This window comes from Salvelinus alpinus, chromosome 15, assembly GCF_045679555.1.
Source record: "Salvelinus alpinus chromosome 15, SLU_Salpinus.1, whole genome shotgun sequence".
In the NCBI taxonomy this organism is placed as follows: Eukaryota; Metazoa; Chordata; class Actinopteri; order Salmoniformes; family Salmonidae; genus Salvelinus; species Salvelinus alpinus.
In genome coordinates this window covers 10,356,650-10,370,857 of record NC_092100.1, presented here as the reverse complement: position 1 = coordinate 10,370,857, position 14,208 = coordinate 10,356,650, and the positions used below count along the sequence as shown (strand labels likewise).

At 44.6% G+C, this 14,208-nt stretch overlaps 1 protein-coding gene across 4 annotated transcripts in view; it reads right to left on the bottom strand.

Annotated features, from left to right (window-relative positions):
• Window positions 1-5,784: 5,784 nt before the first annotated feature.
• The window catches only part of LOC139539469 (PEX5-related protein-like), a 173,117-nt gene continuing 164,693 nt past the window's right edge, over window positions 5,785-14,208 (bottom strand). For 3 of the 4 annotated variants that reach the window (XM_071342441.1, XM_071342442.1, XM_071342443.1), the window contains 4 exons: window positions 11,969-12,131; window positions 10,869-11,026; window positions 10,318-10,515; window positions 5,785-7,294 (listed from right to left, as the gene is read on the bottom strand). In XM_071342441.1, coding sequence (XP_071198542.1) covers window positions 7,270-7,294; window positions 10,318-10,515; window positions 10,869-11,026; window positions 11,969-12,131 — 544 coding nt within the window. In that variant the 3' untranslated portion in view covers window positions 5,785-7,269. Of the gene's footprint in view, window positions 7,295-9,274; window positions 10,516-10,868; window positions 11,027-11,968; window positions 12,132-14,208 lie in introns of all 4 variants that reach the window. The other variant, XR_011667955.1, reaches the window with a different exon arrangement.

Below are 14,208 nucleotides of genomic sequence, written 5' to 3'. Positions count from 1 at the left end.
ACTGTCTAGCTGCTAGACCTAGCCCCCCCCCCCTTGACCGTCAGCTGTCTAGCTGCTAGACCTAGCCCCCCCTCCTTGACCGTCAGCTGTCTAGCTGCTAGACCTAGCCCCCCCCTCCTTGACCGTCAGCTGTCTAGCTGCTAGACCTAGCCCCCCCTCCTTGACCGTCAGCTGTCTAGCTGCTAGACCTAGCCCCCCCTCCTTGACCATCAACTGTCTAGCTGCTAGACCTAGCCCCCCCTCCTTGACCGTCAACTGTCTAGCTGCTAGACCTAGCCCCCCCCCTCCTTGACCGTCAGCTGTCTAGCTGCTAGACCTAGCCCCCCCCCCCCTTGACCGTCAGCTGTCTAGCTGCTAGACCTAGCCCCCCCTCCTTGACCGTCAGCTGTCTAGCTGCTAGACCTAGCCCCCCCCTCCTTGACCGTCAGCTGTCTAGCTGCTAGACCTAGCCCCCCCCCCTTGACCGTCAGCTGTCTAGCTGCTAGACCTAGCCCCCCCCCCTTGACCGTCAGCTGTCTAGCTGCTAGACCTAGCCCCCCCCTCCTTGACCGTCAGCTGTCTAGCTGCTAGACCTAGCCCCCCCCCCTTGACCGTCAGCTGTCTAGCTGCTAGACCTAGCCCCCCCTCCTTGACCGTCAGCTGTCTAGCTGCTAGACCTAGCCCCCCCCCTCCTTGACCGTCAGCTGTCTAGCTGCTAGACCTAGCCCCCTGCTTGACCATCAGCTGTCTAGCTGCTAGACCTAGCCCCCCCTCCTTGGCCGTCAGCTGTCTAGCTGCTAGACCTAGCCCCCCCTCCTTGACCGTCAGCTGTCTAGCTACTAGACCTAGCCCCCCCCCCCTTGACCGTCAGCTGTCTAGCTGCTAGACCTAGCCCCCCCTCCTTGACCGTCAGCTGTCTAGCTGCTAGACCTAGCCCCCCCCTCCTTGACCGTCAGCTGTCTAGCTACTAGACCTAGCCCCCCCTCCTTGACCGTCAGCTGTCTAGCTGCTAGACCTAGCCCCCCCTCCTTGACTGTCAGCTGTCTAGCTGCTAGACCTAGCCCCCCCCCTCCTTGACCGTCAACTGTCTAGCTGCTAGACCTAGCCCCCCCCCTTGACCGTCAGCTGTCTAGCTGCTAGACCTAGCCCCCCCTCCTTGACCATCAACTGTCTAGCTGCTAGACCTAGCCCCCCCTCCTTGACCGTCAGCTGTCTAGCTGCTAGACCTAGCCCCCCCCTCCTTGACCGTCAGCTGTCTAGCTGCTAGACCTAGCCCCCCCCTTGACCGTCAGCTGTCTAGCTGCTAGACCTAGCCCCCCCCTTGACCGTCAGCTGTCTAGCTGCTAGACCTAGCCCCCCCCTCCTTGACCGTCAGCTGTCTAGCTGCTAGACCTAGCCCCCCCTCCTTGACCGTCAGCTGTCTAGCTGCTAGACCTAGCCCCCCCCCCTTGACCGTCAGCTGTCTAGCTGCTAGACCTAGCCTCCCCCTTGGCCGTCAGCTGTCCAGCTGTTAGGACCCCCTCCACTCCACCCTCCAACCTTAGAGAACTACAGGCTGAAAAACAGAGGACAACCATGACATCAGTGGAAACCATGGAAACACCTCAGACCAGCCATGAAACGAGAGGACCCACTCAACTCATCCAAGTCACTCAAGAGCAACAGGAAAATGCTTCCATACTCAAGTGTGGTCAAAAAAAGGGAAAGCAATGTTGTTGTTTTTTTGTATGTCACTGTGAAAATCATGTGCTTTTGTGTATTGAAACGTGTTATTTTGTCTCGTTGTCGGTACAGAGGGATGTGTGCAATGTTTGTTATTGGAGTGCTCTACACTTATAGTATTAGCCTATCAGATCTTGCTATTCATTTTCTATGCCTTCAGCTACTGTGGCAGTATTTTTATTAATAAAGTTCTACGTTTTATAAACGTGGAGCATGGTCCTGAAGTGGTCACTCATCACTGCCAGGAACTAAAGCTCTCTGAAGCGAAACTCAACAAAAAAATCACAATGCTGCTCAATGCTGCTGGGAGCTTTGCATGTACAGATGTAGGATCTTAATTTGACCACAGCAGGAAAATAATCCTGTAGCAACAGGAAATGTGAATTGTGTGGATTATAATTAATGGACATTTTTGTAGGGGTTGATACGTTTTTAGTTAGGACAAATCATACGATGAAAAACGCATCATACTGTGTTTTGACAGTTCTAGATCTTGAAAACTTGATCGCGGAAATACAAAACATTTTGGGAATGTATCAAATGTGGCGTAATGAAACGAATACTAAAACAGTTTTCTTAGTGATATTTTCCTTTTAACGATGCAGGATAGAAACATAATGGCATTGAATGCAGAGAAATGGGCAGCATAAGCAAGTTTCAGAATAAGGAAACACATTTGAAAAAACGCTCTTGTCTGTGATGAACACTTACACATGGGAATCCATGAATATGTAATATCCTTATTGGAGAGTCCGATGTACGTAATGATGGTGTCATAATAGTCGCATATCTGTCTGGTTTTGACTTGCAGATGACATCCTGGTTTTTCTGGGCTTCAGAGGAGTAACGGTAACAATTGGACGAATCAAGTTGAGTCAAGTCCATTTAATTTCCCACGAGAACAGGAGAATGTTGTTTTTATTGAAATCTGAAAGCACTTTTCGACAGATTATTTTATATCCTTGCTTTTCACAGAGAAATAGAGCACTAGCATAGCAGCTACCTTGGCTCAAATATCACAAACTGATGTATTCGCTTCTCTTGAATGTGGTAAAAGCCATGGGCTGAATGTGTTTTATTTTCAAAGTGTCCCTCAGACCATGTTGCCATTTACTCATACTGCATTCATACCGTTGTTGCTTCACATATAATTCTACACATAAGTGAAGCATGCCTTGGATTGCCGTTTTCCTCAGATCAGATTGGCCATGGTGACTAGCAATGCAGCATATAAAAAAAAAAAAATCCTTTAGATAAAAGGCCCACCCCAGTTTTGCATAATATCTAGAAATATTTTGTATACAGTATTCTAAGGAGATCCACTTTGGTTGCTCGCCTAATTAGATTTTTTTTTAATTGTGGAAGGACAGACAACACACTAACTCATGAGGTAAACTTTTGCCCGTTATGGCAGTCCTTAAATGTTACTGTGTTTTGTATTCATATTCGATACGCCACCATCTTTTTAAATGCAGAATGGTATGCATCTGAACACATCCAACTTGTGTTACGTTATTATTCTAGCAATATGCACTGGGATGGAATCTCTTCTCTTGAGAATACACCATGTACAGTAGGTTGTGATCTACCGCTTGTTTCAGAATGCGTTCTCGTGCTTTTAAGACGTGTTGCAGTGCTGAATGTATTCCTTATGGTGCTCACTGCAACCAAAACCTATCTTCAGCGTTAATGCTCAAATCTATCACATATCAAAGACCTTACTGACGCATAGTCACCAACCCTTGTGTATGTATTGATACTGTATTCACCATTTGCTCAAAGACTCTCTGCTCATGCACCGAAGTCACTAGGATGTCTTCTTCTCCTGAGCCTATACAGCCACTCTATCAAAGACAGTCTGTCGACCGGCATAGTTGTACAAACAAAGTGTTGCCTACAGTTCATTGTATGCTTGTTACATATCGACAAGGTAGTGGAGTGCAATGTTACATATCAAAAACCCTCTCATATTTTTTTTTCTTTCTAAGAATAATTACCTGGGGCACTAGCCAATCAAAGAATACTTACCTGTGGCACTATCCAATCAAATAATTGTTACCTGGGGTACTATTCAATCAAAGAATACTTACCTGGGGCACTATTCAATCAAAGAATACTTACCTGGGGAACTAGCCAATCAAAGAATACTTACCTGGGGTACTATTCAATCAAAGCAGGTTTCTTGAAAAAGTCAACATGATTTTTCTTGCATTTTAATAATGCACAATTAGATTAAAGCACTCCACAACACGAAGGGTTTCAATGTGATATGAAAGAAACTAAAACTGCATATAAAGTCAAACATACTTTCTTGCTGTGCAGGATGAATCATGTTTTTGGACCCACACCGGTAACCCAGAAAATGGTTTTGAGCCTTTGGTTGTGTTTGGGAGAAGATCACAATTCCCCCTCTCCCTCAAATCAAGCCCTCAAGATCTCCCATCCTTGTCAGACACTCCTTGATAAATTGCTGTTGTGTACTTTGCCTATGCAGTGGGGATTCGTAATGGTCTCTATGTAAGTCTTTGTGTTACTGCAATCTCCCTTCCACACGTGATTGTTTTTCTTATAGAGATAGAATGTATAGAGTGAATCTCCTCCTCTTTTCCATGTGCAATTGCCATTACTGGTCCTAGTGGCCCTTTGTATAACCAATGTAACTAGGCCTACTTCACTTTTTATTTGTTTATTTTACTAGGCAAGTCAGTTAAGAACAAATTCTTATTTTCAATGACAGCCTAGGAACAGTGGGTTAACTGCCTTGTTCAGGGGCAGAACGACAGATTTTTACCTCGGGGTTTAGCTCGGGGATTCGATCTTGCAACCTTCCGGTTACTAGTCCAACACTCTAACCACTAGGCTACCTGCCTCCCCATAGCAGTTTCATTGTTTTTATTTAGGCGATGTTGGAGGTGTAACTGCGTTGGCGCTGTCAAATCAGCAAACGGCCCCCGGGCGTTATACCGATCGTGGACATTGCCATTGGATGCACCGTGTAGCATTAGTAATAATCCCATGTAGCCTTTTTACAAATTTGAATACTGGAATGTGTGTTGTAATCTACACTTCAATTAGGCTGATAGAAATCCGTATTATTCCATAATATGATTTAAAATTTGAGTCATTATTACTATATAGCCTACGCTTTCTCATTATGAACTTTAACGCAAATGGGACTGGTGTGGCTTCGTGACAATGACCACACGAACCACTGCTCACCGGTTTGCCAGTTCTGATACAGTTACACCTCCGACATGGCCAAAACACCAGCTACGCAGTGTTGATCTGATTTAAATCTAGGCCCTCGTCTTCTGCCTTTTTTCTCAGTCCTCCATCATCTCTGTCTCTCCCTCTCCACCACTCGCTCTATCTCCCGAGGTTGTGAATGGTAACGAGGTTGTGAATGGTAACTTAACGGTTCACCTTTTGTGTCACAAAACGCCTTTGTACTGTCCGCATGTGCACTAAAAGTTGACATTTGGTCATTTGGATTGTACAATGGTACTTGTGTGATTTCTAATGTAATTTAACTAAATAGTCAATGGTACTTCACCTGTTTTTACTCCTTTTTTTTGTTGTTGCCAATTCTGTAGTTTTCATTACATACAGTTTCCCTGAAGGGATTATCTAACGTAGACTTTTGTAATGTATGTATTTATCTAAGTATTGTTTGGGATATCAGTATTGTAATGGAATATGTGAATACATGGTTATCACAACAATATATCCGCTGGTACTGTCAAATAAACTGCACATTTCTTGACATTTCAGACACTTGACACAGTGTTGTCATTGAGAATGACAAGAGAATGATGGTTCATCATGACAATTCCTCAAGGGGTCCAATGTCTTGGCTTCTCCAGTTCTTTACTTCATAAACAGTAGAATAGCATGCATTTCATGTAGAATTTTAATTGAGTACTGTTTTTTTGTATTATTATTATTTTTAAATAAATGAGGTGGTTGTGATTTAGTAGGAAAGGAGAGCTGCAGTATAAAGTACTGAACAATATAATACATACACCTTGGTAGACATGCAGTCGATGCGATGATAAAATATATATTCAAAAACAAATATAAAGAGACACTTTGAATATATTACAAGTTTATTTTAAAAGAGAACTTTCATATCATATGTCTGAAAGGTGTTGATGCTTGACTAGTGTTTTAGGTACATCGGGAGAGTATTTATTATGCATTGTTAGTACACTGTAAAGTATTTCATTTTTTTTAAGGCATCAAAAATATTAATAGATCTATTCAAACTTGTATATCAGCTATATAGAAACAAACCAGAGTAAACCAGCGGGGTACAATGAAATGTATCGTACACGAGACACAGAGCAATTATTGAAAACTGTAGGACCTAATGCTATTACACTGAGCAGGAAGCGTTGTGGTCGTTCAGTTGTACACACGCCTGAGAGACTTCAAGGTAATACAACTGTCACCAAAGGATCCGAAACCCTTTAGCCAAACGGTTGGCATGTGGGCCGAGGCTTGCACTCGGTTATACTTTTGATTTCTCTCCAGATTCACTGCACATGTTATGCTATTGTATGTTGTGCACAATATACAATAGGTATGTTACATTTCATAAAATGAAGACGTTTTAAAAGTGGATTGAAAAAAATATTGCTATGTAACATCATGCTATATTTTGTTTTTAGAATTAGTGGAAAGAAAAGCACTGCATGCATGAAAAATAAAAGATAATTCAAAATGAAGCATAGAAGATCTAGCATGCATTCAACCTGGAGTATGTTAGGTGTAGCTAGGTCATCACACCTGAGAAGGTCAACTGTTCTAGAAAAGGTACTTTGTCATCGGGCATCCTAACTCAACACACATCAATATAAATTCTACAGTAATATATATATATATAGTTGGTAAGCCAATAATTCAAAAAGTGTTAAAAAAATAATTTAATCTTCTACATAACTACATTATTTTTTGTTCAAAAAGCACAGGCTTATTAGACCATAAGAAATCACAAGATACAGTAAATCCTGGTTTCAGCATTGTACTACAGTGTATATGCTGCTGACAGTAAGGGCAACTAGGAGGCATGGGGGACAGAAAACATTTTCTGTAAATTATACACTTTGGAATAAAAAAACGATTCTGTTCTCAATACTATTTTCCATATAAATCTACAGTATAGAGTTCTCAACCATCGTTCTATGAATCACTACGGAGTAGCCAATCATGATCGCAGTGACGATCATGATTGGTTACAACTAGATCTCAACCGCCCTTGCTCGCTGGGTGGGTTGAGGAGTGTGGGAGTGAAGGAATATCAGCTTGTTTGGGGTAGTTGGGCAACAGACTAAATTAATTAATAAATGGAAGGATGCCATAACGTGTTGGCCCAGTTGCCTTTGACGTTGTACAGTCCGCCGATGTGTTTTCCTGGTCTTCAAAGCTAGCCTCCTATGCAGATTGCCAGCAGCGCGCACATATGTGCTGTGTCTCTGCAGTTGGCTCTGGCTCCTTGATGTTTTAAACATCATGGCAGCAGTGATTCCATACACAAAAGACTTCTCTGTTTTCCTCCTCTTGCGTTTGCTACTGGACTGTTCCAACCCTTTCCCTGTGTGGAAAAATAATATTCATTACGTTTTCATATCATTTGAATGGAATAGATTCAATACAAAAAAAAAATGAAATGAATCTGTTTTTCAATTACATTTAGCCAGCAAGGGGACCACTCTGTAAACTTGAATTTGGGTATGGTGGCATAACAAGAATGGTGGCATAACGAGAACGTCTTTAGGAGAAATTCGAAGTAAATTTTCAGCAGATGGCAGTAGTAGAACATGAATCTGACATTATAGCCCCACACCACTCTCTACAAGCCAGCCTCAACTGAATGTGTGGAGATGAGTTTGAAATGAAATTAACCTCCTGTCCACACCAAGGTTACTAAACCTGAAGGCTTTGGCTAGTGTGAATGGCAGTTTCCATGTGTTCTTGTCTGCATGGAATTATTCGCCCCATTGACTTTCTTTCCAAATAACGTCTAATATATTTCTGCTAACGAGCCAAACCTTTCCCTAAATACCCATAAACTTAAATGGAGAATGAAAAGTTCTTAGTCATAAAGCAACAACTGGCCAACTCTTTTTTTTGTGTCTTCTGATAGATTTCCCCAATCCCTTTGGCTGATACAAACCATGCATGACATCAAAGCGGTACAATTTTTGGAAGATTAATTGTCATGGCGATGGTGTCTCTGCCAGACCCTGATAGCATTCTCTCAAAACAAAGATAGAGTTTTCCTTTTGGTCCATTGACTCAGGCAGGGGCATTGACTCAGGCAGGGACATTGTATAATTAAAAATGGCAGTATAAAACTTGACCTTTTGAATAGGATCCTTGAATCAAACACATTTCTTCGGTCATACAGTAGGCCCGACAGGTTAACATGCCAGTGCAATGCTACAGTACAGTACATATGATGGTCGCATGCGTTTTCCAGAGTGACTTGCAAACTAACATCTGTGATGCTTCTAGACTACTCAGCCATCTAGCGACTAAGCACACTACTCAGCCATCTAGCGACTAAGCACACTACTCAGCCATCTAGCGACTAAGCACATTACTCAGCCATCTAGCGACTAAGCACATTACTCAGCCATCTAGCGTCTAAGCACACTACTCAGCCATCTAGCGACTAAGCACACTACTCAGCCATCTAGCATCTAAGCACATTACTCAGCCATCTAGCGACTAAGCACACTACTCAGCCATCTAGCGACTAAGCACACTACTCAGCCATCTAGCGACTAAGCACACTACTCAGCCATCTAGCGACTAAGCACACTACTCAGCCATCTAGCGACTAAGCACACTACTCAGCCATCTAGCATCTAAGCACATTACTCAGCCATCTAGCGTCTAAGCACATTACTCAGCCATCTAGCGTCTAAGCACACTACTCAGCCATCTAGCGACTAAGCACACTACTCAGCCATCTAGCGACTAAGTTCACTTAAAGGGACAGTGTTTAGAGTAGAATTCTCTCATAGTAGGGATCTTGTAGAGTAGTAGTCTCTCATACGAGGATATAGTTCTTTTGGCTTTATTTCGGGGCATATTTTGGTAAACTTTAGAGTAGAGACTGTGGAATGTATGACATTCATTAGTATAGCAAAGAACCTCCTACATAAAACGCTTGTATGGGAACATGTAGATATGTCACTGTGTAAACTAGGTAAAGCTGACGTTGACATTTTTTACATTTTTTACAATTTTTATTTAACCTTTATTTAACTAGGCAAGTCAGTGAGCTGACATGAGCTGATGTCATGTTTTATAGCCTTTAACGAAGTGGCCTTTGTGCTGCCTTTGATAAACAATACAGCATATTACAGCTTATTACAGCATAAGATTCTGTATTCTAGAAAAGAGTGTAAGGCCTCTAAAATCCATTCGCTACCACGCTTAATCCTTTGATTTAGTCATTAGTCATGTGACATGAGTGAATAGTTTTAAAGGTCATCCCAGCCATCACCAACAACATGAATAGATTCAACAGGAAGTGTTTTCTGACACGTGTGAAGTACATTACCAGCTCTGAGGGAAAAATACAGGTCCATCTTGTCCAGCTAATGTGTGCTTCTCTCAAACCAGTTAGGGTAAAGTAAAATGAGGAGCTGGAAACACCACAAACGTGAAGAATTCGGAGGATGCCAGGTATTCGAGGAAGTCAAAAATGAATCTGAAAATGGCTTACATTGGTTGCCATAAAAATAGTGTAAATCAATTTCGTTTTAGCATGCGTTTCAGGTAAGGCTTTACAATCTGTCTCGTTTCATTAAGATAAGAGGAAATTATCTGTTTGTTTTTCAAAGTGCTGAGTCCAAGTAAGGAAAAAAAGTTCTAAGCTTTTAGGTTCAGGCAAGTGCCACCGAATCCATTTAGGAACATGCTTTAGTTTCCATGCAGTGTTGTTCCTCACAGAAAAGAGGATAAAACCAACCCCCCCAAAAAAGAATATTGATTCTCTGCTGAAAACTGTCTCCGAGTCCCACGGCTTATGGTGTAGTCTTTATTGATTTTACCCACTAAATCCTTCCTTTAGGTCAGTGTGATAATCCGGACACTCTAAAAGTCTCTGGATGAGGAAACCGTTCTTGTCAAACCTCAACACTGTTCAGCAAAAGCATTCTCAGCATTTCTCTTTCTCTCACTCAGTTCCAATGAGTTAGTTTTAATTACTGTGTTCTCTAAGGCATTACTTGTACAGTCTTTGCCCGTCCTTGTGCTCTTCGGGGAAATCACAAATTGCAGTGCAAATCCATCGCAAAATAGACTCTTCGAGCACATGCAGTACTCAAGAAGACTGCAGAGGTACTGAGGAGTAGTAAAGATTTTGTAGTGCTCGCCAAAATAGACCACACACTCGTCATTAACTGGACAAAACAGCTCTTTCCAACTGTACACTTTGGGTTTTTTGGCATTTGGTAGGAGTGTAGAGACTCTTCTCCCAGGCCTGTTGGTATGAGAGAAGAGACTTGTCTCCAAGGCCTGTTGGTAGGAGAGAAGAGACTCGTCTCCAAGGCCTGTTGGTAGGAGAGTAGAGACTTGTCTCCAAGGCCCATCTCCACTCACATGTCCAGGTTGAATGCTTTCATGAGGAGGTCCAAGTCTCCGATGTTGGCTGCCTGGAAGAGCTCCGGCTGGTCCATCATGGAGAGGGCTATCCGCAGGGCGGCCCAGATGTTCCCCGACATGACCTGGTGCGAGAGCTGCTGACTACGGCTCTTCCTCTGCAGACTCAGGGCTGTTAGGAAGTTACTGGCTGCCTCCCTAAAAGACAAAGGGAAGGTTTGACCGTTGGAGAACCATGTGATTAGTTTGCTATCATGATGACCTACATTAAAGCGACTGTTACTAGGTTCAGGCCTGATGTGTTTGATACGTTTTCAAACAGAGACTTTGCTGTTACTTGTAACATTATAGTTGGTTAAACTGTAAGAGATAGCATTATTAGGCTCAATGTTACTCAGTGTCCCCACCTCACCGCACTCCACTGACTCCACCAGAGCAGAAACTCAAAGCCCTCTGCTGCGGTGCCAGGTGCTGTTTTAGAGAGCACCAGCTGGCTCTTAGTTAGACCCTCCTCCACCCCCCCCCCCCCCCCCAACCCCCTGCTCACCCACCGGTGTGCTCCTAGGTTGATGCAGCTGATGCCCAGGTTGTAACGGGATCTAATGAAGCCCGGCTGGAGCTCCAGGGCTCGGGTGTAGGCCTCTACCGCCTCCTCGCTGCGGTCCCCGTTAGCCAGCGTGGCCCCCAGGCGGTTCCACAGCAGGTAGTCCTGGAGGGGTCATACAAAGCCGGAGGAACAGAATGGTGACATGTAGGATAGTGGTTGGTTTTGACATTTGGTTTCAGACAGTTCGTGGTCTGTGAACCCAGCCACTGTTGACTGAGATTTAGCATTGTGGTTTAGCGTTGTGACATATTTCATGCTAATGCTAATTGTTGTGTACTGTAATGGGAAGTCCAATCAGAAAGGAACAGTGCCTGCTTTGGTAGAGAAGATTTGCAAATAAAATGAAGTAGAATTTTGTCTGCGATTAAAAACGGCATCCTTGGAATCAACACAATATAACATTTATGAGAGGAGTGCATCATTTGCCAGTTATTCCCCTGTATCTTTTGTGTGTTAATGACTGTAATGTAGGTACTGTGGTGTGATGGTGTTTTTACACACTTCTATTTTTTTTACACACTTTTTATCACCCGTTGAAAACACACCCTGTGAAAAAAACACCCTGTGAAAACTAAGCAAAGCTTAAGTTCCAAGGATCATTTGAGGATGGTTCGGTTACATCACTACGTCCGTCCTTGACTCCATGGTTATGTGTCTCCCACCTGGGGGCAGATCAACATATACAGGGATACTGTGCAGCAAGCATTTTGTGCGAAGCAGCAAGCTATCATGATCTCCACTTGTATTCAGCTCTAAGTTATCAGCAGGGGAGAGGGCATTACCAAGTCAAATGTAGAGGGGGTGGATTTAGCAGCCACTGCTGTGGGACAGGGTTAAAGGATAGTGGTTGGAGCTGCACCAGGCAGATACTAGTGCAGGGAGGGTGAATCAGATGGGAGTTCATGAAACTGGATTTCTCAGCTCAAAGCTCTCCAGTTTGGATGCAGTGTTTTAGTGTTGTGAGACAGTACGGTGCGTCTCAGTGAGATGCAGTGTTTCAGTGTTGACAATCACAGTGTTTGTGTGTTTACACTGCTGTCTTACCTCTGGCCGCACCGTCAGGGCAGCATTGAAGGCCTCCACAGCTTTATTGAACTCCGCGCTAATGTTGAACAACACACCCAGGCCCGTCTGCAGGTCTGGGTCGGTGTCCCTGTTGTGCTGGGCTGCCTCCAGAAACAGATCCTTCACCTCAGGCAGTAGAGAGCTGTGGGCAGACACACTGGACTTAGAGTCTATAGAGAGTAGAGACACACTGGACTGAGAGTAGAGAGTAGAGACACACTGGACTTAGAGTCTATAGAGAGTAGAGACACACTGGACTGAGAGTAGAGACACACTGGACTGAGAGTAGAGAGAAGAGACACACTGGACTTAGTAGAGAGTAGATACACACTGGACTTAGAGTCTATAGAGAGTAGAGACACACTGGACTGAGAGTAGAGAGAAGAGACACACTGGACTGAGAGTAGAGACACACTGGACTTAGTAGAGAGTAGAGACACACTGGACTGAGAGTAGAGACATACTGGACTGAGAGTAGAGACACACTGGACTGAGAGTAGAGAGAAGAGACACACTGGACTTAGTAGAGAGTAGATACACACTGGACTTAGAGTCTATAGAGAGTAGAGACACACTGGACTGAGAGTAGAGAGAAGAGACACACTGGACTGAGAGTAGAGACACACTGGACTGAGAGTAGAGACACACTGGACTGAGAGAAGAGAGTAGAGACACTGGACTCTCTCGGTGACGACTCCCCCATCCTGCGTGAGTCTGATCACGCCTCTTCAAACTGTCCTGCAGACAAGGATAGTCACCCCCCCCTCCAGCACTGAACACACCCTAGGTCCCACAACTGCACTGCTCCTCCATTATTGAGAGGGATAAATTCAAAGAGCTGGAGAGAGACATGATGGAGCTCAGAGAGCTAGTCCACAAAATCCAGACAGAACAAACCACAAAACAGACCAACACCCCCCCCAACAAGACCCAGTGGGCAGCAGGTGGAGATGGACGGCTGTCTGGGAGAGATGGCTGCTCTACGGACTGAGGTGAGAGAACTTAAAGAGGCACACATGGCACTGGATGAAGAGGTGAGAAAGCTGAGGTGTGACAGAGAGCAGGACACTCCCCCAGAGAAGCCAGCAGAACAGCCCACCTCAGACTCGGACCACAACACCACAATGGGACAGACAACACAGGACCCACCAACCCAACAGACCCCACCCCCTCCCAACAGACCCCACCCCCTCCTAACAGACCCCACCCCCTCCCAACAGATCCCACCCCCTCCTAACAGCCCCCGTCAGCTCCCCTGATAGCTCTCTTGACAACGCACACACATCCACTGAGGACACACAAAAGCCAGAGATTTTGCTCCTCATTGACTCAAATGGCAAATACATTCAAGAGGATAAACCTTTTACCAAACACAAGGCATGCCCTGGAGATGTTGTCAGAGGACAGACTAGGGTCCCCCAGCCACATCATAATTAACACAGGCACAAATGACCTGAGGGCTCAGCAGGAAAGGGTGGCCACAGCACTCAAGGGAGTGATTGAAAAGGTTACCTCCAACCTGCTACCACGAAAAGACGTTCACCCTGCCACCATACAGTGTGTGAATGCAAGCATTTCACAAGACTGTGCCTCAAAACCTAATGTCTACCTAGCCCACCACTCCACCCTGGACTTGAACAGCCTTTACGACCATGTCCACCTCTACAAGGCAGCAATTCCAACTTTTTCAGACCACAGCATCACCAGCCACACCTCAACCAGCTAATAGCACACCAAGCAAACCCTGGCAACTCCCTATTCACACTGTATTCACACCCTATTCACACTATAACCCCTATTACTAGCCTGTTCAACCTCTCTTTCATATCGTCTGAGATTCCCAAAGATTGGAAAGCTGCCGCGATCATCCCCCTCTTCAAAGGGGGAGACACTCTTGACCCAAACTGCTACAGACCTGTAGCTACCCTGCCTTTCTAAGTTCTTCGAAAGCCAAGTTAACAAACAGATTACCAACCATTTCGAATCCCACCGTACCTTCTCCGCTATGCAATCTGGTTTCAGAGCTGGTCATGGGTGCACCTCAGCCATGCTCAAGGTCCTAAACGATAACATAACCGCCATCGATAAGAGACATTACTGTGCAGCCGTATTCATCGACCTGGCCAAGGCTTTCGACTCTGTCAATCACCACATTCTTATCGGCAGACTAAACAGCCTTGGTTTCTCAAATGAGTGCCTCGCCTGGTTCACCAACTACT